A 23,893-nucleotide genomic window follows, 5' to 3' on the forward strand; every position below is an offset into this window, starting at 1 on the left:
AGTATTGTTGTTGAAGTATATAATGATCTCCTGGTCCTGCTCATTTCACTCAGCATCAGTTCGTGTAAGTCTCTCCAGGCCTTTCTGAAATCATCCTGTTGGTCATTTCTTACAGAACAGTAATATTCCATAATTTTCATATACCACAATTTATTCAGCCATTCTCCAACTGATGGACATCCATTCAGTTTCCAGTTTCTAGCCACTACAAAAAGGGCTGCCACAAACATTCGTGCACATACAGGTCCCTTTCCCTTCTTTATAATCTCTTTGGGATATAATCCCAGTAGTAACATTGCTGAATCAAAGGGTATGCACAGTTTGATAACTTTTTGAGCATAGTTCCAAACTACTCTCCAAAATGGTTGGACCCGTTCACAACTCCACCAACAATGCATCAATGTCCCAGTTTTCCCGCATCCCCTCCAACAATCATCATTATTTTTTCCTGTCATCTTAGCCAATCTGACAGGTGTGTAGTGGTATCTTAGAGTTGTCTTAATTTGCATTTCTCTGATTAATAATGACTTGGAGCATCTTTTCATATGACTAGAAATAGTTTCAATTTCTTCATCTGAGAATTGTCTGTTCATATCCTTTGACCATTTTTCAATTGGAGAATGGCTTGATTTTTTATAAATTAGAGTTAATTCTCTATATATTTTGGAAATGAGGCCTTTATCAGAACCTTTGACTGTAAAAATATTTTCCCAGTTTATTGCTTCCCTTCTAATCTTGTCTGCATTAGTTTTGTTTGTACAAAAACTTTTCAGTTTGGTATAATCGAAATTTTCTATTTTGTGATCAGTAATGATCTCTAGTTCTGCTTTGGTCATAAAGACCTTCCAAAGGGCCTATTTTTCATTCATAGCTTAGTGTCAGTTAGAATTTAATCAGATTATTTTTCTTTTAACATCATAGAATCTCATATAGCCCTATTTGATTTAGTCTTTTCTAAACAGTAATTACTATTATAACATATTCAAAAAAAATGACTGTTGAGTTTTTGCTTGAAGACTGTTTTAGTAAAGAGAAACCCCAGTTTCTATTTTTCCCTAACATTAAGCTTAATTTTTCCTCTTTGTAATGTGTATTGCTTTTAGCCCTCTAGAAAAAAAACAAATCTAATTCCTTTTTTACAAAACAATCCTTTAGGACAGCCATCATCCTTAAAGACTGACCTCCATATCTTTCGTAAAATGTGATATCCAGATATGAAAAATTTGCTAAGAGAAACTTGATTAAAGATTATAGAGTTGGGGGAAAATAGGAGATAAAATGTATTATGGGAGAAGGGTCACTTATCTGCAATCAAAGGACCCAAGTTGAAGTTTTGCCTTTGACTGCTTCCTACTTTTGTGAATTTGGGGAAGCCACTCATTTCCCTGGGCCTCAGTTTTCTCATTTGTAAAATAGGTTGGGGGCGGGGGGGAGGATTAGACTAGATAGCTTGTTGTCAGAACCCACCCTTCCAGGTCAGTCTTTAAAGGAGATAAATCAGTATGATAATGGGCCTCCAGCTCATGACATGAATTCTGGCTAAAAAACTGGAGAGTTTACTCTAAGAAGCAAAGACTTTGAAGGATGATGGCTGTCTTAAAGGATTGTTTTGTGACAGTATCATTAACAATAAGTAACAAAACTGAATTCAGTTTTTTTTTTTTTATTGTAACATGTTAAACATTTATTTTAATACTTAGCCAAGTCTAGAGTAAATATTGGATGTTCAGTTCATGCTGTTCTCTTTTATGCTGTTTTCCTAAATGACTTGAGAGATGCAGTTTTCTTTCCTAGCTTTCTTTTAAAATTTGAAACATTTAAAAGAAAGTTGGCATTGATAATTGATTAGCACTTTATGTCTTAAACATATCTTGACATTATAAGGTTATTTTCTTCTGTCAGATTGAATTTCCATTTGAAGAACATAAATGATTCTTATTTTTATAAGTCTTTTGATCCACACCATTTTCATTTGTATGATACATTGAAGATTGATTCTGTTTCTATTCAGTGTTTTTGTCTTGATTTTTATCATATATATAAGACAGAGGAAGATATTGGATTTTAAAGATACATGAAAAGAATTTGAAAATAAAATGCCTTTATTTCTTGCTAATAAATAAATTGAGAGCTTCTTATTACAAAGTTAAAAAATTTTTTATAATAACTTTTTATTGACAGTACATATGCATGGGTAATTTTTCACATTATCCCTTGCATTCACTTCTGTTCTGACTTTTCCCTTCCCTCCCTCCACCCCCTCCCCAGATGGCAAGCAGTATTATACATGTTAAATATGTTATAGTATATCCTAGATACAATATATGTGTGCAGAACCAAACTTAATACAAAGTTTTAAAGCCTTTTTTTTTTTTTTTAATTTTACTATTGGCTAATTGGAATTAGACATATATCTTGTGAGTTATATTGCCTGTTTGGAAGACTTGCTTTAGGTGATATTGGTGAAATTATTAATTTTCATATTTTGTTAGATTACTCAAATGAGATTAGGTATGTGATATATTTTGGGAAGATAACTATCGAAATAATTGGGAATTAAAAAAAAAAGTTTGGCATGTAAGTTAATTAGCTTTAGTTATTTGAATCCCCTTATATATGACTTTAAAAACTCTGAAGAACCTATATTTTCAGTGGTATGGGTATTCTTTTCACTGATATAGATTACAAACTCTTAGTAGATGGTTTTTAGTTATTGTGGCCCTAGAATATCATGATGACTTATGTCAAGGAAGTCACCCTCTTCTCTAAATAGCCATGTCAGCAGAGCCATAATTCTCACAGGTCATACCAAGCCTTCAAATTTAGGTGATGGACCTATGTAGTTTCCTGAGGTTCATCAATAGAAGGCTCATTTTAGACCCTTTGAAAATAATCATAGAAAGAATGGGAAATTATTTCAATGTATGTGGAACATACTAGACCCCTCTTAAGCAAATTTACTACTCGGAAGAGGCTCCAGATACAAACAGGAAGCATTTATTCAGTTCTTACAAGAAGTGGGCTAGCATACTAGCTATGCATTCTAGCATGGTGTGTGGCCCAGTATAGAAGCAGAAGTTTTGTTACATAGCCAAAAAACTACGGGTCCTCCCCTTAACCTCTTGATTTTTTAAATTCATTGGATGGACTGAATTCTTCAGGAACAAGGAAGTGGCCATTGACCAATAGACAACACTTTCTACTTTCTAGGGATCATGTGACTTCCTGAAGCTTAGGCATAGGGTCTGCTCTACTTTACCCTACAGTCTTTTATGCTTTCTGTGTACCAGGAAATTTACTGATTCCTGGAGGAAGTATGAGCAAGGTTTGGTGGTCAATATATGGGTATTTAAAAAGGTACACAGCAAGGTGGATGGCTTGGCTGCAAGCTATACACTAGAATATAGTACTAGGAAGCATGCCCCTTAGAACTTGGTTGAAAAGGAAGAAAAAGTATTTCTTTTCAAATTAGGTTTTGTTACCTACCCTGTATAGATAGGCTCATGGTGCAATAGGAATCAATCATACTGATGTTACCCCCTGGGATCCACTGCTCCTACAACCTCTCACAGCCACAGAGTTAGCCTCCATTCTTACTATCATGGTGGAATCTTAACTAAAGAGGAAGATATTATGGCATCTGAAGAAGAAGAGTATTGGTTGTAACTGAGCCCAACTTGTCTGAGATATAATAACATTTAATAAACCAAAAATTTTTGGATTCCAACCTTTAAAAGAAAAAAAATGACAAATTTCTGATTCACAAATGATGTCACAAAATGTTAATCCCAAGTAGAGCTATATTTCTGTGGCTCAATTTACTTTAAAGGTTACTAGAATGTTAGTTCTTGGAAGCAAGATATGTTTTTCATGTATCTATACTTTTGATAGTATAGTATATTGAGAAACATCATGAATTTATAATGAAGAGATAGACCTGAATTCCACCAGCCTTTGACAATTAACCAGTTTTATAATTGTGGATAAATTACAATCTCTGAACCAGTTTCCTAGTCTGTAAAATGGGATAACAATACTTATATTTTTATTTTTCATCATAAGAATCAGATGAGATAGCACTTGCAAAAAAGCTTATTGCAAGTTTTATGGACTATATAAAAAAAGAGCTGTTACTATTGCATGTAGTAGTAAAAGAATGGAATCAGTGGTAGCAGAACTGATCTGAAAAATCACTGTTATTTAGTTTCCTCTTACTTCCTTACATCAAGATTAATTGGAAACCCTTGATTACCCAGGCCAGTTTGAATGAAAATGTGTAACACGGAATTCATTATCTTTATTTCTAAACTTTTCCCCTTTCCAGTTTTCTGTTTTACTGTCTAAGGTACCACCATCCCACTCCCTCAAGCTCAAAACCTAAATATCATCTATGACTCCTTATTAATTCTTCCATATCCATTCTGTACCAAGGCCTGTCAGTTTCACCTTTGCATTTCTCCCGCATATATCCCCTCTCTCCTCTCACAGTGCCTCTACCCTGTTCACACCTTCATCTTCTGAATTAGTACACTACTGGTTGTATTGTAGCAATGATGGTGGTTGGACTGTTTACCACACAATTCTCCTTTCTCCAGTCTGTTCTTCAGTCAGCCACCAAAGTGACTTTCCTGAAGAGTTGGACCATATCACCCACATCTTACAGAGTAGATTTGTGGCTCTCTCTTACCTCCAGGATCAAAAACACAGTCTTCTCTTTGGTGATCACAGCCTTTCATAACTTGGGCCATTCTATCCCCATCTTCACCCCCTTTCCAGTCTTTTTACATCTTCCCTCTTCCCTGCTTCTTGTGCACTCTGCTGTTCAGTGATATTAAGCTCCTTGTAATTTTCTGAATAAGTAATTCCCTTGGAATTACTGGAGCCTGGAATGCTCTTGTTCATCATTTTCACCTCTTGGTTTTCTTGGGCTTATTTCAAGACTAAGCCAAAGACCTAACTTCTACTGGAAACCTTTTCCAATCTTTGTTAATTCTAGTGCTTATTTTAATTATTTCTTATTTATCTTGCACAAAGCTTGTTTGCTTTTTGTATATATTTTTGTTTGCATGTCTTTCTTTGCATTTCTAGAACTTATGCAGTGTTCCAAGCCCTGAGCTAAGCTCAGGGGATGCATATTCAAAATCAGGAGCACCCGGGCACTAGTGCTGGAGACAAAAGCCTAGTGACAGGGTCTAGATGTTCATTACAAAGATGATGGATGGAACAAAAGGTCAGTCAGTTGATGCATCCTTTACCAAGTCTCTTTATTTAAGTTGATTGTGGTTATCTGAGCTAGAGGTGGTATCAGGTTATGTACTTGTTCATTGGGTGAAGTTTAGCCTATACGGTTCACAGTAATTCTTAATTAGGATTCTGAGAAACTTTGCCTTAGAAAATGGAGGGGAAAAGTATATGATTATAAAATATCTTCCCTTTTCACTTTGCTTATAACAGAATATCAACTTGCAAGGTTTAAAAAAGGTGATGTACTAAAAAAGCAGCATAGGGAAAATATGGAGAAAGGTGGTATAATAATAGATTAAAAGACATTTTAAGTTTAAAGGTTCTTATAGTTTCATCCTTATCTAAGTACTAATTAATTATAAGAACTGTCTTAGAATCTCATTTTAATAGTTAAAAAAACTGCCCTAAGACTTCTGACACTTAGTGTAATTATTATATGCATGTACATACACAGTACAAGTTTAAAAGGAGTTAAATGCATAAGTCATATTCTACCTTCCCAGAGGGCCATTCCATATTGCATATTTTTTTTTAATTTTCTAAAAATTTAAAATTTAAGTCTTAAAAGAATTTCTTTTTCTCAATATTTCATTTTTCCAATTACATGTAAACATAGTTTTCAACATTACTCTTTTTGTAAGAGTTTGAGTTTCAGAATTTTTTTCCCTTCCTCATTTCCCCTCCAAGACAGCAAAGCAACGTGATATAGGTGTTATACATGTACAATCATTTTAAACATTTCCATATTTGTCATGTTTTGAAAGAAAAATCAGAACAGAGGGGGGAAAACGATGAGAAAGAAAAAGCAAGCAAACAGAAAAGGTGAAAATAGCATAGTTCTTTTTTTTTTTTTTTTTTAATAGCCTTTTAGCCTTTTATTTACAGGATATATACATAGGTAACTTTACAGCATTAACAATTGCCAAACCTCTTGTTCCAATTTTTCACCTCTTACCCCCCCCACCCCCTCCCCTAAATGTCAGGATGACCAGTAGATGTTAAAATATATTAAAATATAACTTAGATACACAATAAGTATACATGACCAAAACGTTAGAAAATAGCATAGTTCAATCCACATTCAATCTCCATAGTTCTTCCTTTAGATGCAAATGGAACATTTTCCATCCCAAATCTACTGAAGTCGAGTTGCAATTACTGGTTTACTGAGAAGAGCTAAGTCTCTCTTAGTTGATCATCACATAATCTTGCTGTTAAATGTGCTCTCCTAGTTCTGCTCACTTCACTTAGCATCAGTTCATGTCTTTAAAGAAAAAGAGGAGGGAAAAAATGGTCAAAACCAGTCAATATATTGTAAAAATAGACAAGCATATCTAGTTCCACAATCATGGACTTTCTACCTCTATAGAGGAGTTGGGTAAAATATCCTATAATATCTCTTCTCTGGAGCCATTCCCATAACATTCATTTTTGGGTTTTGCTTTGTTTTTTTCTTTTTATATTTGCATATTGTATATGTTTATATGTAATTGGTATGTTTTTGCATTTAATGTACATTGTTTTCCTGGCTTTGCTTCGTTCATTTTATCTGTCAGTTCATGTAAGTCTTCCTTTGCTTCTTTATATTCGTCATTCATTGTTTCAGCATAGTAATATTTACTATTGGCCAGAATTTTATTTGGTCATTCCCAAATTAATGGGTATCTACTTTGTTTCTAATTCTTTGCCATTACAAAAATGATTACTATAAATATTTTTATACATATCAGGATTTTGCCCTTTCAAATTGATCTTCTGGCCTATATAGTCTTTCAAGAATAATTTCTGGGTCAAAAAAGTACGAGTGTTTTAGTTATTTTACTTGTATAATTCTGAATTGTTTTCCCAAAATGATTCTACCAGTTCACAGCTCTACCAGTAATACTTTAGTGTGCCTGTCTTCTTACAGTTTCTTCAACATTGACTTTTTTTTTTTTTAATATCTTTGGCAGTGTGCTGTGTAAATTCAAACCTCAGTGATGTATTGATTGATTTTCAGTTCTTTTATTATTATTATTTAGAGCATTTTCTTATATGGTTGTTAATAATTTATAATTCTTTTGAAAATGGTTCACATATCCTTTATAACATTTCTATTTGGGAAATTTTTTATTTTTTGGTTTTACTATATCACGGGCTTATGTTGAATATGAAATACTTAGCTGAAAAATTTGATGCCAAAATTTTTATTTTTATTTTTTTTTTTTTTTTAAGGAATGTATTTTGTTAACTTTATTTTATTTATTTATTTATTTATTTATTTTTTATTTAATAGCCTTTTATTTACAGGATATATGCATGGGTAACTTTACAGCATTAACAATTGCCAAACCTCTTGTTCCATTTTTTCACCTCTTACCCACCCCCCCACCCCCTCCCCTAGATGGCAGGATGACCAGTAGATGTTAAATATATTAAAATATAACTTAGATACACAATAAGTATACATGACCGAAACATCATTTTGCTGTACAAAAAGAATCAGGCTCTGAATTATTGTACAATTAGCTTGTGAAGGAGATCAAAAATGCATGTGTGCATAAATATAGGGATTGGGAATTCAATGTAATGGTTTTTAGTCATCTCCCAGAGTTATTTTTCTGGGCATAGCTAGTTCAGTTCATTACTGCTCCATTAGAAATGATTTGGTTGATCTCGTTGCTGAGGATGGATGCCAAAATTTTTAAGAGACTTACATTCTAATGGGGAAATTAGCACATGTAGGAGAATCAGTCTGTGAAAGCATTTATTCATTGAATGGATCACTAAATGAAAATCAGGATTTTTGAGGTGGAAGGGACCAGAGCTTCTATCATGAACTCTTATATTATAGTTGGTTAATTGTTGTCCTTTATACTTGAGGAACATCAAAATGACATCTCTATGTCAGGGTCATGGTACAGTATAACTTGATTGTGGCTGGGCAGACCAGTATGACTCAGAAGGCTCTACCACTGGTTGGGCACAAATAAATAATTTATGTGAACATTTGAAATGGAAATGTCTCTAAATTGGCACCTCTCATATTTCCTTTTTACATCTTTTTTTGATAAGAGCATGCATACCACATGATCCTATGCCAATGTCTCCCATGTCTCACAATTGATTCCAGAGTTCTTCAAAGAGATTTTGAAAGTGTTCTTGTGTCACTTCTTCTGATCTCTATCTGAGCACTTGCCTGTTTGTGTGACTCCTCTATAGAATAGTCTTTTAGGTAAACATGTGTTTGGCTTTCAGACAACACTGCACCTCCTCCCACTCTGCATTGGAGTTGTGTTCCCTGCAGTACAGTTTGAATGGTTGGCATTTCAACTTGAGAAAGGATCCTAGTGTGGCATACCTTATTTTTCTGGGTGATCTTCAGAATCTTTCTAAGAATTGAAATGGAAGTGATTTGTTTTCCTTATTCAAATTTATTTCCTTACACAGGAAACCTTATATCTATACTATACAAGAATGGACCTGATAAATGGCCATTTAACCTCTGGCTGAACACTACCCTCAACCCTCCCACCTTCACCTCATTCTTTTACACTCACACTTCTCAAGGCAAACTATTCAAATTTTCAACCTTGCTGATCATTGGGAAACTTTTCTGATACCAAACTTAAATTGTTTCTGCCACTCATGCCACCAATTACTCTTAGATTAGCCCTTTGGGGTGCAGGAAACTCATCTCTTTCCCATAATAGTCCTTCCTTCTTCTCAACACTTGGCTCCTTGTGTCCCTGCCCTTGGACCTGAGTCCTGGACCTTTATCTCATAGTCCTCCCTATGATAATAATCACTTTCCTATTTCAAGGTGATGAATAATTGAGCCATGCCTAAGTATCCTTTTCTCCTTTCTCCCACCCCCAAAATGGGATTCTTTCCACTTTTTTGCCCTTAACTTAAAATGCTTTTGATATAGTAGCATCATATTCTTCCGTAGTCTTCCAAATATTTGGTTAAGATCATAGTACTATGTTGCTTCACCTGAACACCCCCTTTCCTTCCTTTTATTTGGGTACATTTTTCTCCTTTTTGGGGTCATTACTGACACAAGTGTCTTTACAGGAGCCTTCTTTATTTAAATTTTTAGGTCATGAGTTTTGGACTTTTTAATATAAAAATAACTGGAAATAACCATTGTTGTTGCTTGATAATGCACCAAATTGTAAAGTGTTTTTTCATGGTTGTTATTTTATTAGGGGCATTTCTGGTTATTTAACTTAATTATAGTAATTTTATCATGGTACAAACTTGTAATTCCTGCTGCTGCTAGTGGATTGCTTGAGTTTCTGAGTTCTGAGCTTCAGTTGGCTTTGCTGAATAAATCTCCTGGTCAGCGTCTAGCAGCTGAAGGGCCACAAGGCTATATAGGAATGATCTAATCAGCCCAGATTACAAACAATAAGCCAAAGTTATCATGTTTCAGGGACTAACTGCACTTTCAGTCTGGGAGAGATAGGAAGACCCAGCCCCAGTAAACAAATAACCAAAGTTTGGGTTTGAATGCAAGATTTCTAATAATGTCACTTTTCCTCATTTATATCGAATCATCTATTAATTTTAAAAAATTTGCATTTTTTTCACTTACTATTATTTCTTCTTTAGGTGATTTGTAAGTCAGATGCTCCAACTGGGGATGTTTTACTTGATGAAGCCTTGAAACACGTTAAAGAAACTCAGCCTCCAGAAACAGTCCAAAATTGGATCGAACTTCTTAGTGGTAAGCCATAAAGCTAAAAAAATGAATATTGAAATTTGTTTGGAGTAGTTTTTAAAAACTACTATAGTCATTTGGAAATAATCTTGTTTCAACTATTCTTATTTGTGACACTTAAGATAAACAGAACTTGAAGGAAATTTGGCAGTGAGTTTACATGATAATGGTTTTCAAATTTATTTCCTAGGGACCCTAAAGAAGTGACTTAGGTAGTAATTGGGGAAAAAGAGATAGGGATAGACAGTGGGATTTGCTTTTATATTTTTATTTTATAAAATATATTATATTTTTATATTTATATTATTTTATTATAAAATATTATATTTATATTATATTATATAAATACATATTTATATAATATATACTATATAAAATATTATATTATATTTATATTTTTATTATATTTTTTATTTATATTTTTATATTTTATTTAAATTTATAATTAATTCTCTAAATTCTTCTAACAACTAGAAAATCACATTGATTAGCTAAAATATAAATTTATATATTGTATATATAAATGTAAATTATCTTTATATAAATTAGAACTTGGGTGTGAATTTCATTTTCTGACATCACTATTCATAGTAATAAATTGAAATCTGCTTATTTTCAAAGGTTTAGAATTTAAAGTCATTGTTTCTTTATTCACTAGATTTTTAGTGTGTGACATGTACATATCTAGAAATGTTTTAAATGGAAAAAAGATGTTTAAAGATTTTATTGTTTCTTCAGTATAGTTAAATAAAAAAGCAAGAATTCAGTTACTAATTGATGCATATCTATTCCAACTTTATATTCTGAAATTATCCAATTGGACTACATACTGTCGATTGTCATTAGAGTCAGTTTTAGTGGAAAATTTCTCATATGAGAGTATATAATATGTCTACAAATCAGGAGAGATAAAGAAAAATGTCACATCTATGCCATATGTGTTTTGGTAAAGTATATGTAGCAAGAAGTTTGTATATAATTACAGGAAATAATAGCAACTTATAATTATAGGAATTATAGGAATAAAAAGGCTCATACCTTATGTGTCTTTTATTATTGTGCATTAAAATTTATACTGAGTGTAGCCAGTAAAACCTCAGTCTTCATCTTCACCTAATGTCTTGCATTTTATTGCTTCTAATGAGCTTTTGTTTTATTACAAAAATTGGGAGGAAAGGCATGCTACTGAAAATGATTTCTTACAAATGCAGATTTAAGTAAAATTTAAAAAGAATAAATAAGATTCCAGTGTTATCAAACCTTGGTACTTGATAAAATATTTGATGTTATATTTTTCTGAAACACTGAAACCTTCTAAGGAAAGTACCTTAGAACCTATTTGTCAGAAGTTCTTTAAATTGTGCCACTGATTTTACTTGTAACAGAAGAATAAATTTTTAATCTGTATTCAAAGATCATTAGCTTAATGGGCATTTTACAAAAAGGATTAAGATGAAATAACGTTTCAGAGGAAGTAGTCATCTAAAACATTATCATGCTTCCATAAAAAATCTTCCAAAGACATTTATTTACTGAAAGAACTAAAGTTGGCTTTGAAACATATGAGCTAAAAATTGTAGTGAATTCTGCTTGTTACCCTAGCATTCTCTAGCATTTTAAAATTATATTTTTTTCACTGGAAAAAAGAAAAAAAGAAAAAACAAAAATTTAGTAACATGCATAGTCAAAGAAAATGAATTCTTACATTGGCCATATCCAAAAAATATGTCTTATTTTGCACCCTGATCTACTACTTCTCTGTCAGGAGGTGGTAGCAGTGATCTGCAATGCAGTTTTTCTTAATTTGGCTTAAGACTATATTAATTTGGGCACTGTCATTATACTATTGAGTTACTGATTTTGTATTTTTTTTTCTGAGATATTTTTCAGATTGCCATCTAATGTTCCTCTCCTATCATCTTGAACCAGTGAAGTTGATTTTTTTTTATTTCATTTTTTATTGATTTTTTTTTTTTTTAAGTAAGGGGAAAAAAAAAACAGAAAAGAAATCCAAAACAAAAATAAAGCAAAACAAAAGAGAACATTGCCATGTGCCCAGCAGAACAGCAGGGAAGATTCAGAATATGTAACAAAGTTATCAGATCAAAAAAGTATAGAAGAAATTATATTCATGAGTGTCCATTTTTTCTTGTAAATTGTTCTTTGGTTTTCTGCTGCACATCTTATTTACTTTATTCTTTTTTCTTCCTTTCATCCCTCCCTCACCCCCAAGAAATTGATTTTTTTAAACTTAAATCATAAAATTTCCCCATAACTTTTATTTTAGATTCATTTCTGTATTGCCACCTAACAAAGATCTTTTTGAATTCTGATTCTGTCCGTCAATCTGTTAGCTTCCTCTGTCAGATATGTAATGATTTTGCATCTATGTCCTTATCAAATCCAAGTTTACATAGAACTGCTATTAACTATTCTTTGGGTCTGACCATCCAGTTTTTAAATCCATTTGATTATACTATTGTGCAGTCTACATCTCTCAATTTCTTGTAGAATTATCTGGAATCAAGAGATGTGTTTGATTTTATGCTTATGTTAACATCCAAGTAATGACTTGGTTAAGATACATGCTGGATATTTTGGAGATTTACAGATGTTAATCTCAGAAGGCCAGCTAACACACTGAAGGGAAAAGTTTGGATAGAATTTAAAAATTGGCTTTACAAGTACAGGAAAAGATATGAATGTATATGGCAGCTTATCTAGTGATGTTGTATATTCAGTATGATACGTAAACCAAAACAACTTATGAGATATTTGACTACATTAAGGTGTCGAAAGCTTTTGTCATCTACACAAGTTTTTTTACTTGGAGTTTTTGGATTTGTTTTTCATTGTTTTGATGATGGTATTTTGCTGTAACAGGGTTCCTTTGCAGTTCTGTCTATTTTATTTTATGCATTTAAAAACATTCTGAGAAAGGGCCTAAAGGTTTCATAAGTCTGCTAAAAGAGAACCATCACACAAATAACTTTTATCCTAATCAAACTATATCTGGAGTGTTATATTTAGTTGTGAGAGTCAGTTGAAGTTGAAAAGCATTCAGAAGATGACAATCTTATTGATAGGCAGTCAGTTTGGTGCAGGGTCCTGAGTCCAATGCTGTGTGAGATTTTAGGGAAGTGAGGATGTTTTAGCTTATAGAAGAGAAATCTAAAGAGTTGAGATTATGCTGTCTTCAAGTATGGGAAGAACTATCCTATGGAAAAGGGATTAGATTTGTTTTTGTTTTGTTTTTTTTTGACTCCAGAAAACAAAACCAAATCAATAAATGGGAAGTTGTTTTTTTAAAAAGTCAAATTTAGACTTGATATCAGGAAGAACTTTGTAATAATTAAAGCTGTTCAAAAAGGAAATGTGAAATTCCACTCTTGAAGTCATAAAGAAGAGAATAATAACTGGATAAGTTACTTATCACGTATATCAGAATGGGGATTTCTTTGTGGGACTAGATGACTGTTGAGATTCTTTCCAATTCTAAATCTTATGGAAGTGTATTTCTGTTTCTGTCATTTTACAATTTGAGTAAGCAGTGAAAATAGAGTACCAATTTTCACAGGGCTGATTTTCATGAGTTAGTTTCTTGTTAGAAATTTTTAGATGGGAATAATTCCATAAATTCTATATGTTACTGAAATTATAGCAGAACTAAATTCATTATTTGGTTTCTAGATAAGTATTAGTGATTTTGTTTAGCAAAGCTAACATAAATTATGTCAAGATACACTTCATTGACTTACGATGAATAGTTTTTCTTTGCTTATCATGTTTTTGACAACAATTGAATTTGACAAACATTTAAGTGGCTTGTTTGTGGGTCCCACTGACACATTTTGTTTACAGAAGCTTTATGCTATAGAGACAGTATGTGAAACAGGAATATTTTAGGATGTCAGAAAAAAAGGCTTATATTATTAAATACTGACTAAAAATATATATGTATATATACACATACATGTATATATGTGTATATGTGTGTGTATATGTATATATATATATATACATATACACACACACACAAGGTGCTTTACATAATTTTTTATATTACCTTACTCTTTTATATATGCCAGTAATTATTAGGTTATCAGATAATACTGTTGAATCATACCATGAGTAACTGTAGGCTACTTGAATTTTTTTCATCTCTTCCCTAATCAGGATAGATAGGGTAACAATTCTGAAACTCTTAAGAATAATTAGTTCTTTGAAACTTTTCCAAATTAATCTCACTTAATCCCTTTCACTTATACTACATAGTTCAGCTAAACTGACTTTTGAAATTGTATTTCCCACATCCAGGCTGTCTTTTTGGCACTTAGAATGTAGTCCTTTTGTGGGGAAGGAGGGACGAGGGGAAGAGTCTGTAATTCCTAGTTTCTTTCTAAGGTTAACTCAAGGACTATTTCTTATAATTGGGATTTTCTTGTTATGCCAAGCTAATACCAAGCTACTAATACTCTCCCCCATGTTGCAGTTGTGTGTGTGTGTGTGATTTGTGTATAATGGGCTTTTGAAAAAGAGAAGTGTATGTAGGCAAATTCATGAAAAAAACTTGTTTTTGAAAAACTATGCATTCCATTTTTTTTAATCCTGCAGTTAAGTGGTTTGGTCAGAAGGTGTCACCAGATTGCCACATATATCTGGCCATTCTGTAACAATCACTGTCGATCAGAGTAGATTAAAAAAATTTTTTTCCCATGGAAATCAGGAAATAAACTATAAGTCTAACATAGTTTCAAGAAAGCCTTCTTAAAGACTGGCCAGAAATTTAAAATTTCTGTAATTTTATATTAAATTAATTACATATATTTATTTATATATATAATTATATTAAATAAGTAATTTAAAATTACTTATGGTACTTTTCCAGTCCTACCAATATTTTAAGCCTTAATAAGTGTCATCTCATATGGAATAGGTTTATTCTATCTTCTCCCATTTTGTTTAAGGAATACCAGTATACCTCAATATATTGCAACTATATGAAATTTCATGTATTTACTAAAGATAACATGAGCAAAATTTTCCTTTACAAAAGGTTTTATTGTGATTTATTAAAGTTATACTGTTAAAAATAATATGCAAATTTTGATTCATAGTTCTTTCAAACTTGGTCTTTTATATAATGTGAGTTGTTTTTCCTGTCGGAGTAGGATTCTAACTGAAATGTTTAGAAAGTTTTTAGCTTTGTTCTAGGTGTTCCTTTTAAGTTTCCTAATGAAAAATTTATGTTCTTTTTCTGTTCAAGTATGTTCTTCTAGGAATGACTCCATGTTTCTCCATGTTTTCTTCTTCTTTTACTCAGAATAGAAAAGCTGTCATAGTGACTATCAGAGCTAAAATCTTTAATTAATGGTTGTATTTTCCTAGAGGGGACATAATGGAAGTCTTATTGGAAGAGAATTAGATTGTTCACTTTGGCTCCAGAAGACAGAAGTAGGATCAATGAGTAGATGTTATTAAGAAGTAGATTTAGGTGTAATATAAAGCACCACTTCCTAATCACTGGAGTTATTACAGAAGTGGAATGGATTGCCTCATGAAGTGATATATACTTTCACTGGAGACATTTAAAGCAGATCACTTATCAATATATAGAGGAGATTGTCAGCTCTGGGATGGCTTGGATGGCTTTTAAAACCCTTTTGACTTCAAGATACTATGGGCTTATAAATCTATTTTTTGATTTTATTTATAGTGTGATTAACACTAGTAGGACTGAGATAGAAAAGTCCTTTCTGCTTCTCCCTTTCCTCACTATCCAGGCAAGATTTTCTCAGTGGTGTGGAAATAAATTTTTTCTAAACTGGACCCACAGTCACCTTCAGTTTATATAACTAATGGTATCCTAGCTCCCTGATTAGGAAAACAACTGATCTGCCTTTTCATTTCTGGAAGCCAATGTTTTTCTCCCCTATCTCTCCTTTGGCAACAGTTTCCTGTTAGAAGATAAAAAGAAGATACTTTTATTTCTTCTTAGAAAGAAAGTATATCAAGTAGTACTAATAACTTCTTATATATATTTTTAGAAATAAATCTCTTATAGGCTTTTCTATTTTCAAAATAATTCTTTCTGTCTGGCTAGCAGTCTTATCTTTTTCCATACTCTGAAGCAGATATGGGGTCCAGAGACCCCCCCTAGGGACCTTTTCTGTGACATAGAGAAGTTGTATGTCCCTGGGTAATTCATGTAATCTTGTAGTGCCCAGGCAACATAGGCACGAATCTGCATTGGTAGAGGGATTCCACTAAGATCTGTCTAAAAACAAAATAGCTGTCGTTCTGACCTTTGAGGCCTGTCCTTTCAGTTTTCATTTATCCAAGCTCTTCACATGCTTCTTGTTTCAGTTGAACTCTGTTATTTGACCTATCCTCTCCTGCTTCTTTGCATTTGCACAGCCATTTACCTCTACCTGAAATCAGTGTTTGCAAATGTGTGGCACAGTAGATGTAGTCAGAAAGATCCGAGTTCAAATTTGGCCTCAAAACAGCTGTGTGTGTGACCCTAGGCAAGTTGCTTTACCTCTGTTTATCTTAGTTTCCTTATCTGTAAAAAGGAGATTATACTAGCACCTACCTCTAGGAGTTGTTGTGAGACTCAGGAAGAGATAATATTTATCAAGCACAGTGCCCGATACATAGTAAGCACCATGTAAGTGTTTTTCTTGTTATTCGTCTCAGCCTTCTGAAATATGCTTTTCTTAAAGTCTTAGGTCAGGTGTTATTCATACATGAATATTCCTTTCTCAATCTTCTCCTAGTCCTTGGATACATTTACATTGCTATGGATTTACCATATTCTGACTTTAATTTTCATTATTTGTGAACATGTTATGTCAATTTTTCTTCATATCACCAGTACCTAACAGGTATTTAACATTGATTTGAATTAAATTATACCAACTACTGATTATGTAATTGGGATTTTTAAAAAGCAGTTCTTTCTATGATTGTGTATCATCTTTGATGGTTTGCATGTTTCTTCCCTTCAACCTGCTCTCAAGATGTCCCAGATGGTTCTTCTCCTAGGTCTTTTTCTATACTGTTTGATCATTAAGTGGGCTTTGAAAATCTGGGTGGATCCCTTAGCCAAGGGGACTGACTATAGCTTGTTTCTTAGTCCTTCCAACACTATGGTCACTTTCTTCTGAACTTATTATATTCTATTATATTGTTTAAGTTGTGGTACCCAGAACAGAGCACAGTGTTTTAAATGTCAACTGAGTAGAGAATATGACAGATCTATCCCCAGATTGAGATGCCACAATTCTCTTAATGTAGCCTAGAATTACATTGACTTTTTTGACTCAGCTCACACTGTTTGATTTATATTGGCTTTGTGGTCTACTAAAAAAAAAAAAAACCTGGATCATTTTCATTTGCATTACTGTCTAATCACCCTTGCCACATCATTTTGTCTAATTGATGAAGCTGAATATAGGGCTTTGACACTTCCCTCTTATCTCTCTCCCTCTCCTCTTTCATATCTTTTGTATCCTGTCAATATTAAGCTTTATTACCTTACATTTTTGCTAGTCTTCTCTTATTAGATATAGTCCAGTGCCCTGTCTTCTTTTTTTTCTTCCGACTTTAAGCTTCAAGAAAGAGAACATCTCTCTATATATAACAGATTCAAAAGAGAATTCTATATGAAGCTGCTTCTCTATTTTCATACCTCTTGCTTTGAAAAAGTATGTAATACTACATTTTACTTTTAAAACTGCCTTGCTTTTCTTCTCAGACTTTATTCTATATATTAAAGATGTTTGAGTAAACTCCTAGATTGTTCCTAATTAAAAACGGAAAGAAAAGAAAGACTAAAACAACATCATTCACCTGTTTGTCCAGAGGTAGGTCACCCACTCTATCATAGGACTTTGGTGATGTGATTGATGAGAGTTTTTAAGTGTTTTTAAGTTTTCTTTCCAATGTTATTATCCTCCTAGAACATATTATGGTTATTTTTCCCATTTAATTCATACTATGAAGGATTCTCTGAAGTTTTCTTCCTTTTCTTTTCTTATAGAACAATATTATTCCACTACATTCACATGTTAAAATTTTTTCAGCCATTCCCCAATTGTCTAAAAGCAATCTAAGGTGTTTTTATGTATTAGTTATTCACTTGTTTTAATTTTTCTTTCCCAATTTCTACCCACCTCATTAATAGCCTTCATCACTTTTTCCATGATGTTTGGTGTTTCTATACCAAGCTGTGTGTATGTTTATGTTGTACATGTACACAAGCAATCCTCCTTTCTTTTCAGATAAGAGTGAGGCTTATCTGGTATTGATTCTTCTCCCCCTCCCCCCCCCCCCCCCCAGTTCCTTCCTCTATATTTGTAGATTTTTCTTTTAGTGAATTGTGAATAAAGTAACTTTCTACTCACTTTTTTTCCTCTATACACGAGTATATTTCTTTTAGATTCTATTTTTTTTCCTGTGCTCAACTTCAGTTATTTATCTTCCTTAATATCCATTGATGAAATTAAACACTTGCTTCTCCCCTTCTTAGAGTGTTACTAACACATAATTGTACAGTTCTGGTAGTTGAGATAAATTTACCTTTTTGAATTTCTCTTGATTGTAGTACTTGATTCCTCCTCAGCTTTAGTCTTACCAGAAATGGTTGGAAGATCCTCTTTTTTGCCTGTAGGATTAATAATGTTCAGCTTTGCAAAATGTTATTTTTTTTATTGTAACCCTTTTTTAGCCACTTAGAATACTCTATTCCAAGAACCTTCATTCATAATGGAAACTTCTAGGTCTTATGTAGTCTTTATTGTGGTTCCTTAGTACTTGAACTGGTTCTTTCTGGATAATATTTTCTCATGAATTTTGACAGTGGCATTTTTAGGGCTTTCTTTTTTGGTGTTTTGTTTTGTTTTCCCCAAGTGGTATTGCTATTTGTGCTTGTTTTTAAACATAAGTTCTTGTATGACAGTTTATTTTAAACCATGCTAAATTATAGAAAATCACACCACTTTAATTGTTTTATATTTGGACACCTCAAAATAGTTATAGCATTAGATTGACTAATTTAAATACTATAGTTTCTTGTTGGATATATTCATAATCTTTATACCCAAATATTAATATGTATTAAACAATAGAAGATTGTTAGATCTGCAAAAAATTATTTACTGCAACTTAAGCCCCGGAACCCCAGTACATATGATTGAAATTATATATTTGGTATTATACATACATTTATATATGAGCAAGCAAGGGATTCCTAATGAGAATCTATTGATGCAGAGAAAAGCCTGTAAATTACTTAAGAAAATTATTAAATTTTCCAAATTAAAGATATATCCAAAATTATCCAAAAATTATTAATTATTAAAATTATCCAAAAATAAAAACTAAACATTGTTTCCTAAGTAAGCAGAAAGGAATTAATTTAAAAAGAAAAAAGGGAAAGTCTTTCCCAACAAATGCTACAGGCAATGTTTTTTGTTTATGACATACTGAAAAGACTGTTGTTAAAGATAAGATTGCTGTCTCCATAGGTTTTTCAAAACAAAACAAAACCTTAAAAAATTATGGCTCTGGTATAAAGTGGTACAATAAAGATGATAAGCTCCAAATATCAAAGAAGCAGTTACTTACAGTGCAATCTTTGCACTGGTAGACACCGAGGTGTTTTTTGTTTTGTTTTGTTTTGTTTTGTTTTTTGGCTAAAATAGTCATACTTTTAGGATTTACATCATTGTATAGTACATACTTTCGTATGAGGCATATTAAATTTTATAGTACACATTTTCATGCATGTGCAATATCAGTAGGTGAGCAGTGTATGTCTCTTAGCAATAATATTGAATGTAATCTGGATTTGCCAGTTTTATACTTACATTATTATAAGTAAAAATCTCATGTGACACTGCAAAGTAATTATTAGATTGTGCAAATTGATGCCATGGCTTTTGTCCACATCTTAAAAGATAACCACCATTGGAAAACCCATTTAAAATATTGGTAGGCTTAGTAAAGTTTGAATGTTGCTGACACTCTTATATTGGACATTAGTAGATCCTTAGATCTGGTTTGCAGCTATAATATGAAAGCAATTGACCTGATAACTTTTTATAGACCTTCACAGACACTGTAGTTTTCTCAGTTTTGTATATTAAATATTGCTGGACAATTTATACTAGAAATCTTGGGTACTACAGAAATGCCAAATGTCCCTCTTAATGTAAATAGAATTGGATCAATTACATATTGGACCATGAAATCTTTTTTAAATTTCCAAGTTACTATAATTTAACAAATGTTGCTTAGGAAATGTTTGCTGTGTGCTTTGAGCACTGTTTAAAATGTCAAACTTTATTAGATAGATATGCCCTTTCTAGAAATATTATATATGAGTGACTCAGTCTTCATACTCCCTTTTAGTCTACGTAGACCTGCCTTCATAGACAAATCAAAAGTTAACAGTAATGAACAGTAGTTTGAGCCTTTGTAATAAAACAAAAAAAGATTTTAGATCTTGGTTTTTGGTTCTCATTAGGTGGGCAGAAAATCTGATTTCTGAAAATCAAGCCCATTTGAAGTATTTCCAGTCTCTCCCTCCCCTCTTTTACTTAGGGCTTTATGGAACCCATGAATTTCTGATTAGTAGGTTTTGCATATTCAGTAGAGCTAAATCTGCATATTGATAGATGATGTAACTGCTAGTTTCTTAATGCTAAAATGTGACTTTTTAACAGTAGGTACTGCTATAAACAATTGCATTTATTTTATTATATTCTCTGCTAAGAGGAATTTATATATACAGTATGGCCTTGAAAAAAAATTTAAGTTGTTTTTAATAGTAGGGAAATTGACAGGAATTGTTATAAATTTGAAATTTTTCACTAAAAATAAATCATAAAATATATGAAATTATCTCTTCAAATAAGGAAAACAAATAGTATTTGTTCTCAAGTAGAAATATCAAATTTCTTCACTCTTAGTGCACTGTTCAGATTTTGAAAGTGCCATGAAAAATTTGCAAAGTGTTATAATTATTTTGGAATGGAAAGGCCTATAAGATCAGCTTATCTGATTTTAAGTGAAGCATTGTAATTTTCTATCAATATAGGTAGATGATTTTTGGATTTGTTTCTCACAAGGAAATGTATGTAGCCTCCAGCATTTAAAATGATCAGAAATTCATCTTTGACCACATATTCACTTTAGCATGTTTGGTCATAGACTGGCAGTGACTGAAAACAACAGTAGCTTGTTTTCAGATTTCATCAACTCTAAAATAATTTGGGGAATAGATTTAACGTGGAAGGTGTTTTTTTGTTATTTATTTCTGTTTTTAACAACTCCTTTAATGCCCAAAAATGGATTTTTAAAGAGTAAATTTTTCTCATTTAGCTTTCAGGTATGTCTTACTATCTTTGGTATTTTTAAAGATGCCAAAAAATCAATTCATTTTTATACTAAATTAAACTTGCTGTTTTCTGTATTGGCTCTATGGTTTGAAGAGTGCTTAATGGATATTCCACTCTAGAAAAACAAATTAACTAAAATTATTTTTCTTGTACATTATCATAGTTTGATGAAAATTTTTAATTATTTTCTAATTTTTGAAATCTTTTATTTAGGTGAAACTTGGAATCCGCTAAAATTGCACTACCAGTTAAGAAATGTTCGTGAAAGATTAGCTAAAAACCTGGTGGAAAAAGGTGTACTGACAACAGAAAAGCAGAACTTTCTCCTTTTTGACATGACCACACATCCACTTACCAACAACAACATTAAGCAACGTCTCATCAAGAAAGTACAAGAAGCCGTTCTTGACAAATGGGTGAATGACCCTCATCGAATGGACAAGCGCTTGCTGGCTCTTATTTACCTCGCCCATGCTTCTGATGTCCTTGAGAACGCTTTTGCCCCTCTTCTGGATGAGCAGTATGATCTAGCCACAAAGAGAGTGCGACAGCTTCTGGATTTAGACCCAGAAGTTGAATGTATGAAGGCCAACACAAATGAGGTTCTGTGGGCTGTAGTTGCAGCCTTTACAAAATAACTGTTGTTGGACTCTTCTTTCATGTTGTTTCTCTTCTATTGACTTCTTGTTTTCTGTAATTCGTACTTTCTCACAATATGAATTGGATCTTGTTTTATGGAAACAATGGGTGGCTTTTCCTGTATGTTGTGTGTATGCAAGATTCTGCTGGTACGAGACTTCTTCCTATTTGTGTTATTAAAAACAAATACTGCCATATTGGCATTCCATTTACTATTGGACTCAAGTTGCTTGCAATTCTTAATGTAAATTTTTGTTTGTTTCTGCTGTTTTGACTTTCAAAGTACCTCCACTCCCACATACACATCTTTTGGATTACCTCATCTTGAGTTGTTCCACATGTGTATGTATCTAGCATTCTGCAGTACAGTTCAGACAGAAGTCACAATAAAGGCCTTTAACTCACCAAAGGTAAATATCTGTATCTATTAGGACATTTTATACATAGACCTCAGTTGAGATGTATACTTAGCAAAGTTATTTTTAAATTAAAACAGCACATTAAATACTTAATGTAAAATGCCCCCTTGAAATTTTGCTTCCAGTGTAAATCTTATTGTATACATATGCTATGGTTTTAGTAGTTAAAAATCAAAATGAAAGCTTGTGTCTAATGGTCCAGTTGTTTCACATAGCAGGTTTGGGATGAAATATGCATTCCAGTATATTCTGTATATAGTTTGAATTGTATGCTAACAGCCCCTTCCTCTTGATCCTATTTCTCTCCATCTAAGTATTTTTCAAGATTTAATTAGTTATACACCTGTACATCTCCTTGCTTCAACCATTGCCATTTGATCAAAACTTTGATATCTTAAAGGGGAAGAAAGAATGTGTGTGTGTATGGATACTTGTATGTTTGATTCCCAGTATCTACTGAGCTGTGCCATTCATGGTACTCTGCCTATGCATCTATATTTTGGACATTTGTCATCCCGTACGTTTAGTTTTTGTTTGGAAATAGGCTTGTGACCAGTACTGATCTTGAGTACAGTTTAAAAAAACAAAAAACCAAAACAAAACAAAAACAAAAAAAAAAAACCCTTTTGTCTGCAAGTTAGCGTTTGTGTCTTAAATGTCATTTATCTACTTAACACTTTTTTGGGGGGACAGGGTGGGGGAGGTGGGAAGCAAATGTCAATCCTAGCAGGTGTTGCATGTAAATTGTTAGTGAGTAATGACTACAGCTCAGATGATTAAGATTTCTGTAACAGGAAGCTCTATGTTTTCATTTTTTATATATTATAATTATGATGATTTGCTCATTATTGTAAAATTATAAACTTTGGCTTTATAAAGTTTAGTTATTACATTACCACTGCTTATCATACATCCCAACATTGGTTTCATAATGTAAATACTAAACATTGAAAAATAAAACATCAATTTTTTTATCACCATAATACATACTAATATTGGGGCTTTCAGGTGTTTAGAATTATTTTGTTTAACATTGAGGGCAAAAATACTAGATGGTGTATCATTCTAGAGTTGAAATTTAAGGGATCCCTAATCTGTATACTAGCTTTTTACCTGAAGTAATAAATAAACTATGATCTTGAAAGTGCCTGAACCAGAGCAAGCATGTCATTTGTAATTTTGTTTTCCAGATGTTTCATTCATAGGAAATTAGTAGACCTTATTACATTGTATAATTGTAATTGTTTTTATGTATAAGTACATAGTTTTCATTTCTCAAAGATCACATTACTTAAGAGTGTTAAGTTTGAGGTGCTAAATTGATATACTTTACTCCCTCATAAGTAGTTAAACACCATTGCCAGTATTTTATTATGTGTTGAGGCAGCTAGATGCCACAGTCACAGAGTACTGGGCCAGGAGTTGGGAAGACCTGAATTAAAATCCAGCCTCAAATACTTAGCATCTGTGAAACAGATTTC

At 32.5% G+C, this 23,893-nt stretch overlaps 1 protein-coding gene across 2 annotated transcripts in view; it reads left to right on the forward strand.

The window, feature by feature from the left end:
* Positions 1-23,570, forward strand: part of GOLPH3 (golgi phosphoprotein 3) — a 40,826-nt gene extending 17,256 nt beyond the window's left edge. For both annotated transcript variants that reach the window (XM_031945884.1, XM_031945885.1), the window contains 2 exons: positions 9,841-9,955; positions 21,568-23,570. In XM_031945884.1, the coding sequence (XP_031801744.1) occupies positions 9,841-9,955; positions 21,568-21,992 (540 nt within the window). In that variant the 3' untranslated portion in view covers positions 21,993-23,570. The remainder of the gene's footprint in view (positions 1-9,840; positions 9,956-21,567) is intronic.
* Positions 23,571-23,893: the final 323 nt, after the last annotated feature.

This window comes from Sarcophilus harrisii, chromosome 1 (assembly GCF_902635505.1).
Source record: "Sarcophilus harrisii chromosome 1, mSarHar1.11, whole genome shotgun sequence".
NCBI lineage: Eukaryota > Metazoa > Chordata > Mammalia > Dasyuromorphia > Dasyuridae > Sarcophilus > Sarcophilus harrisii.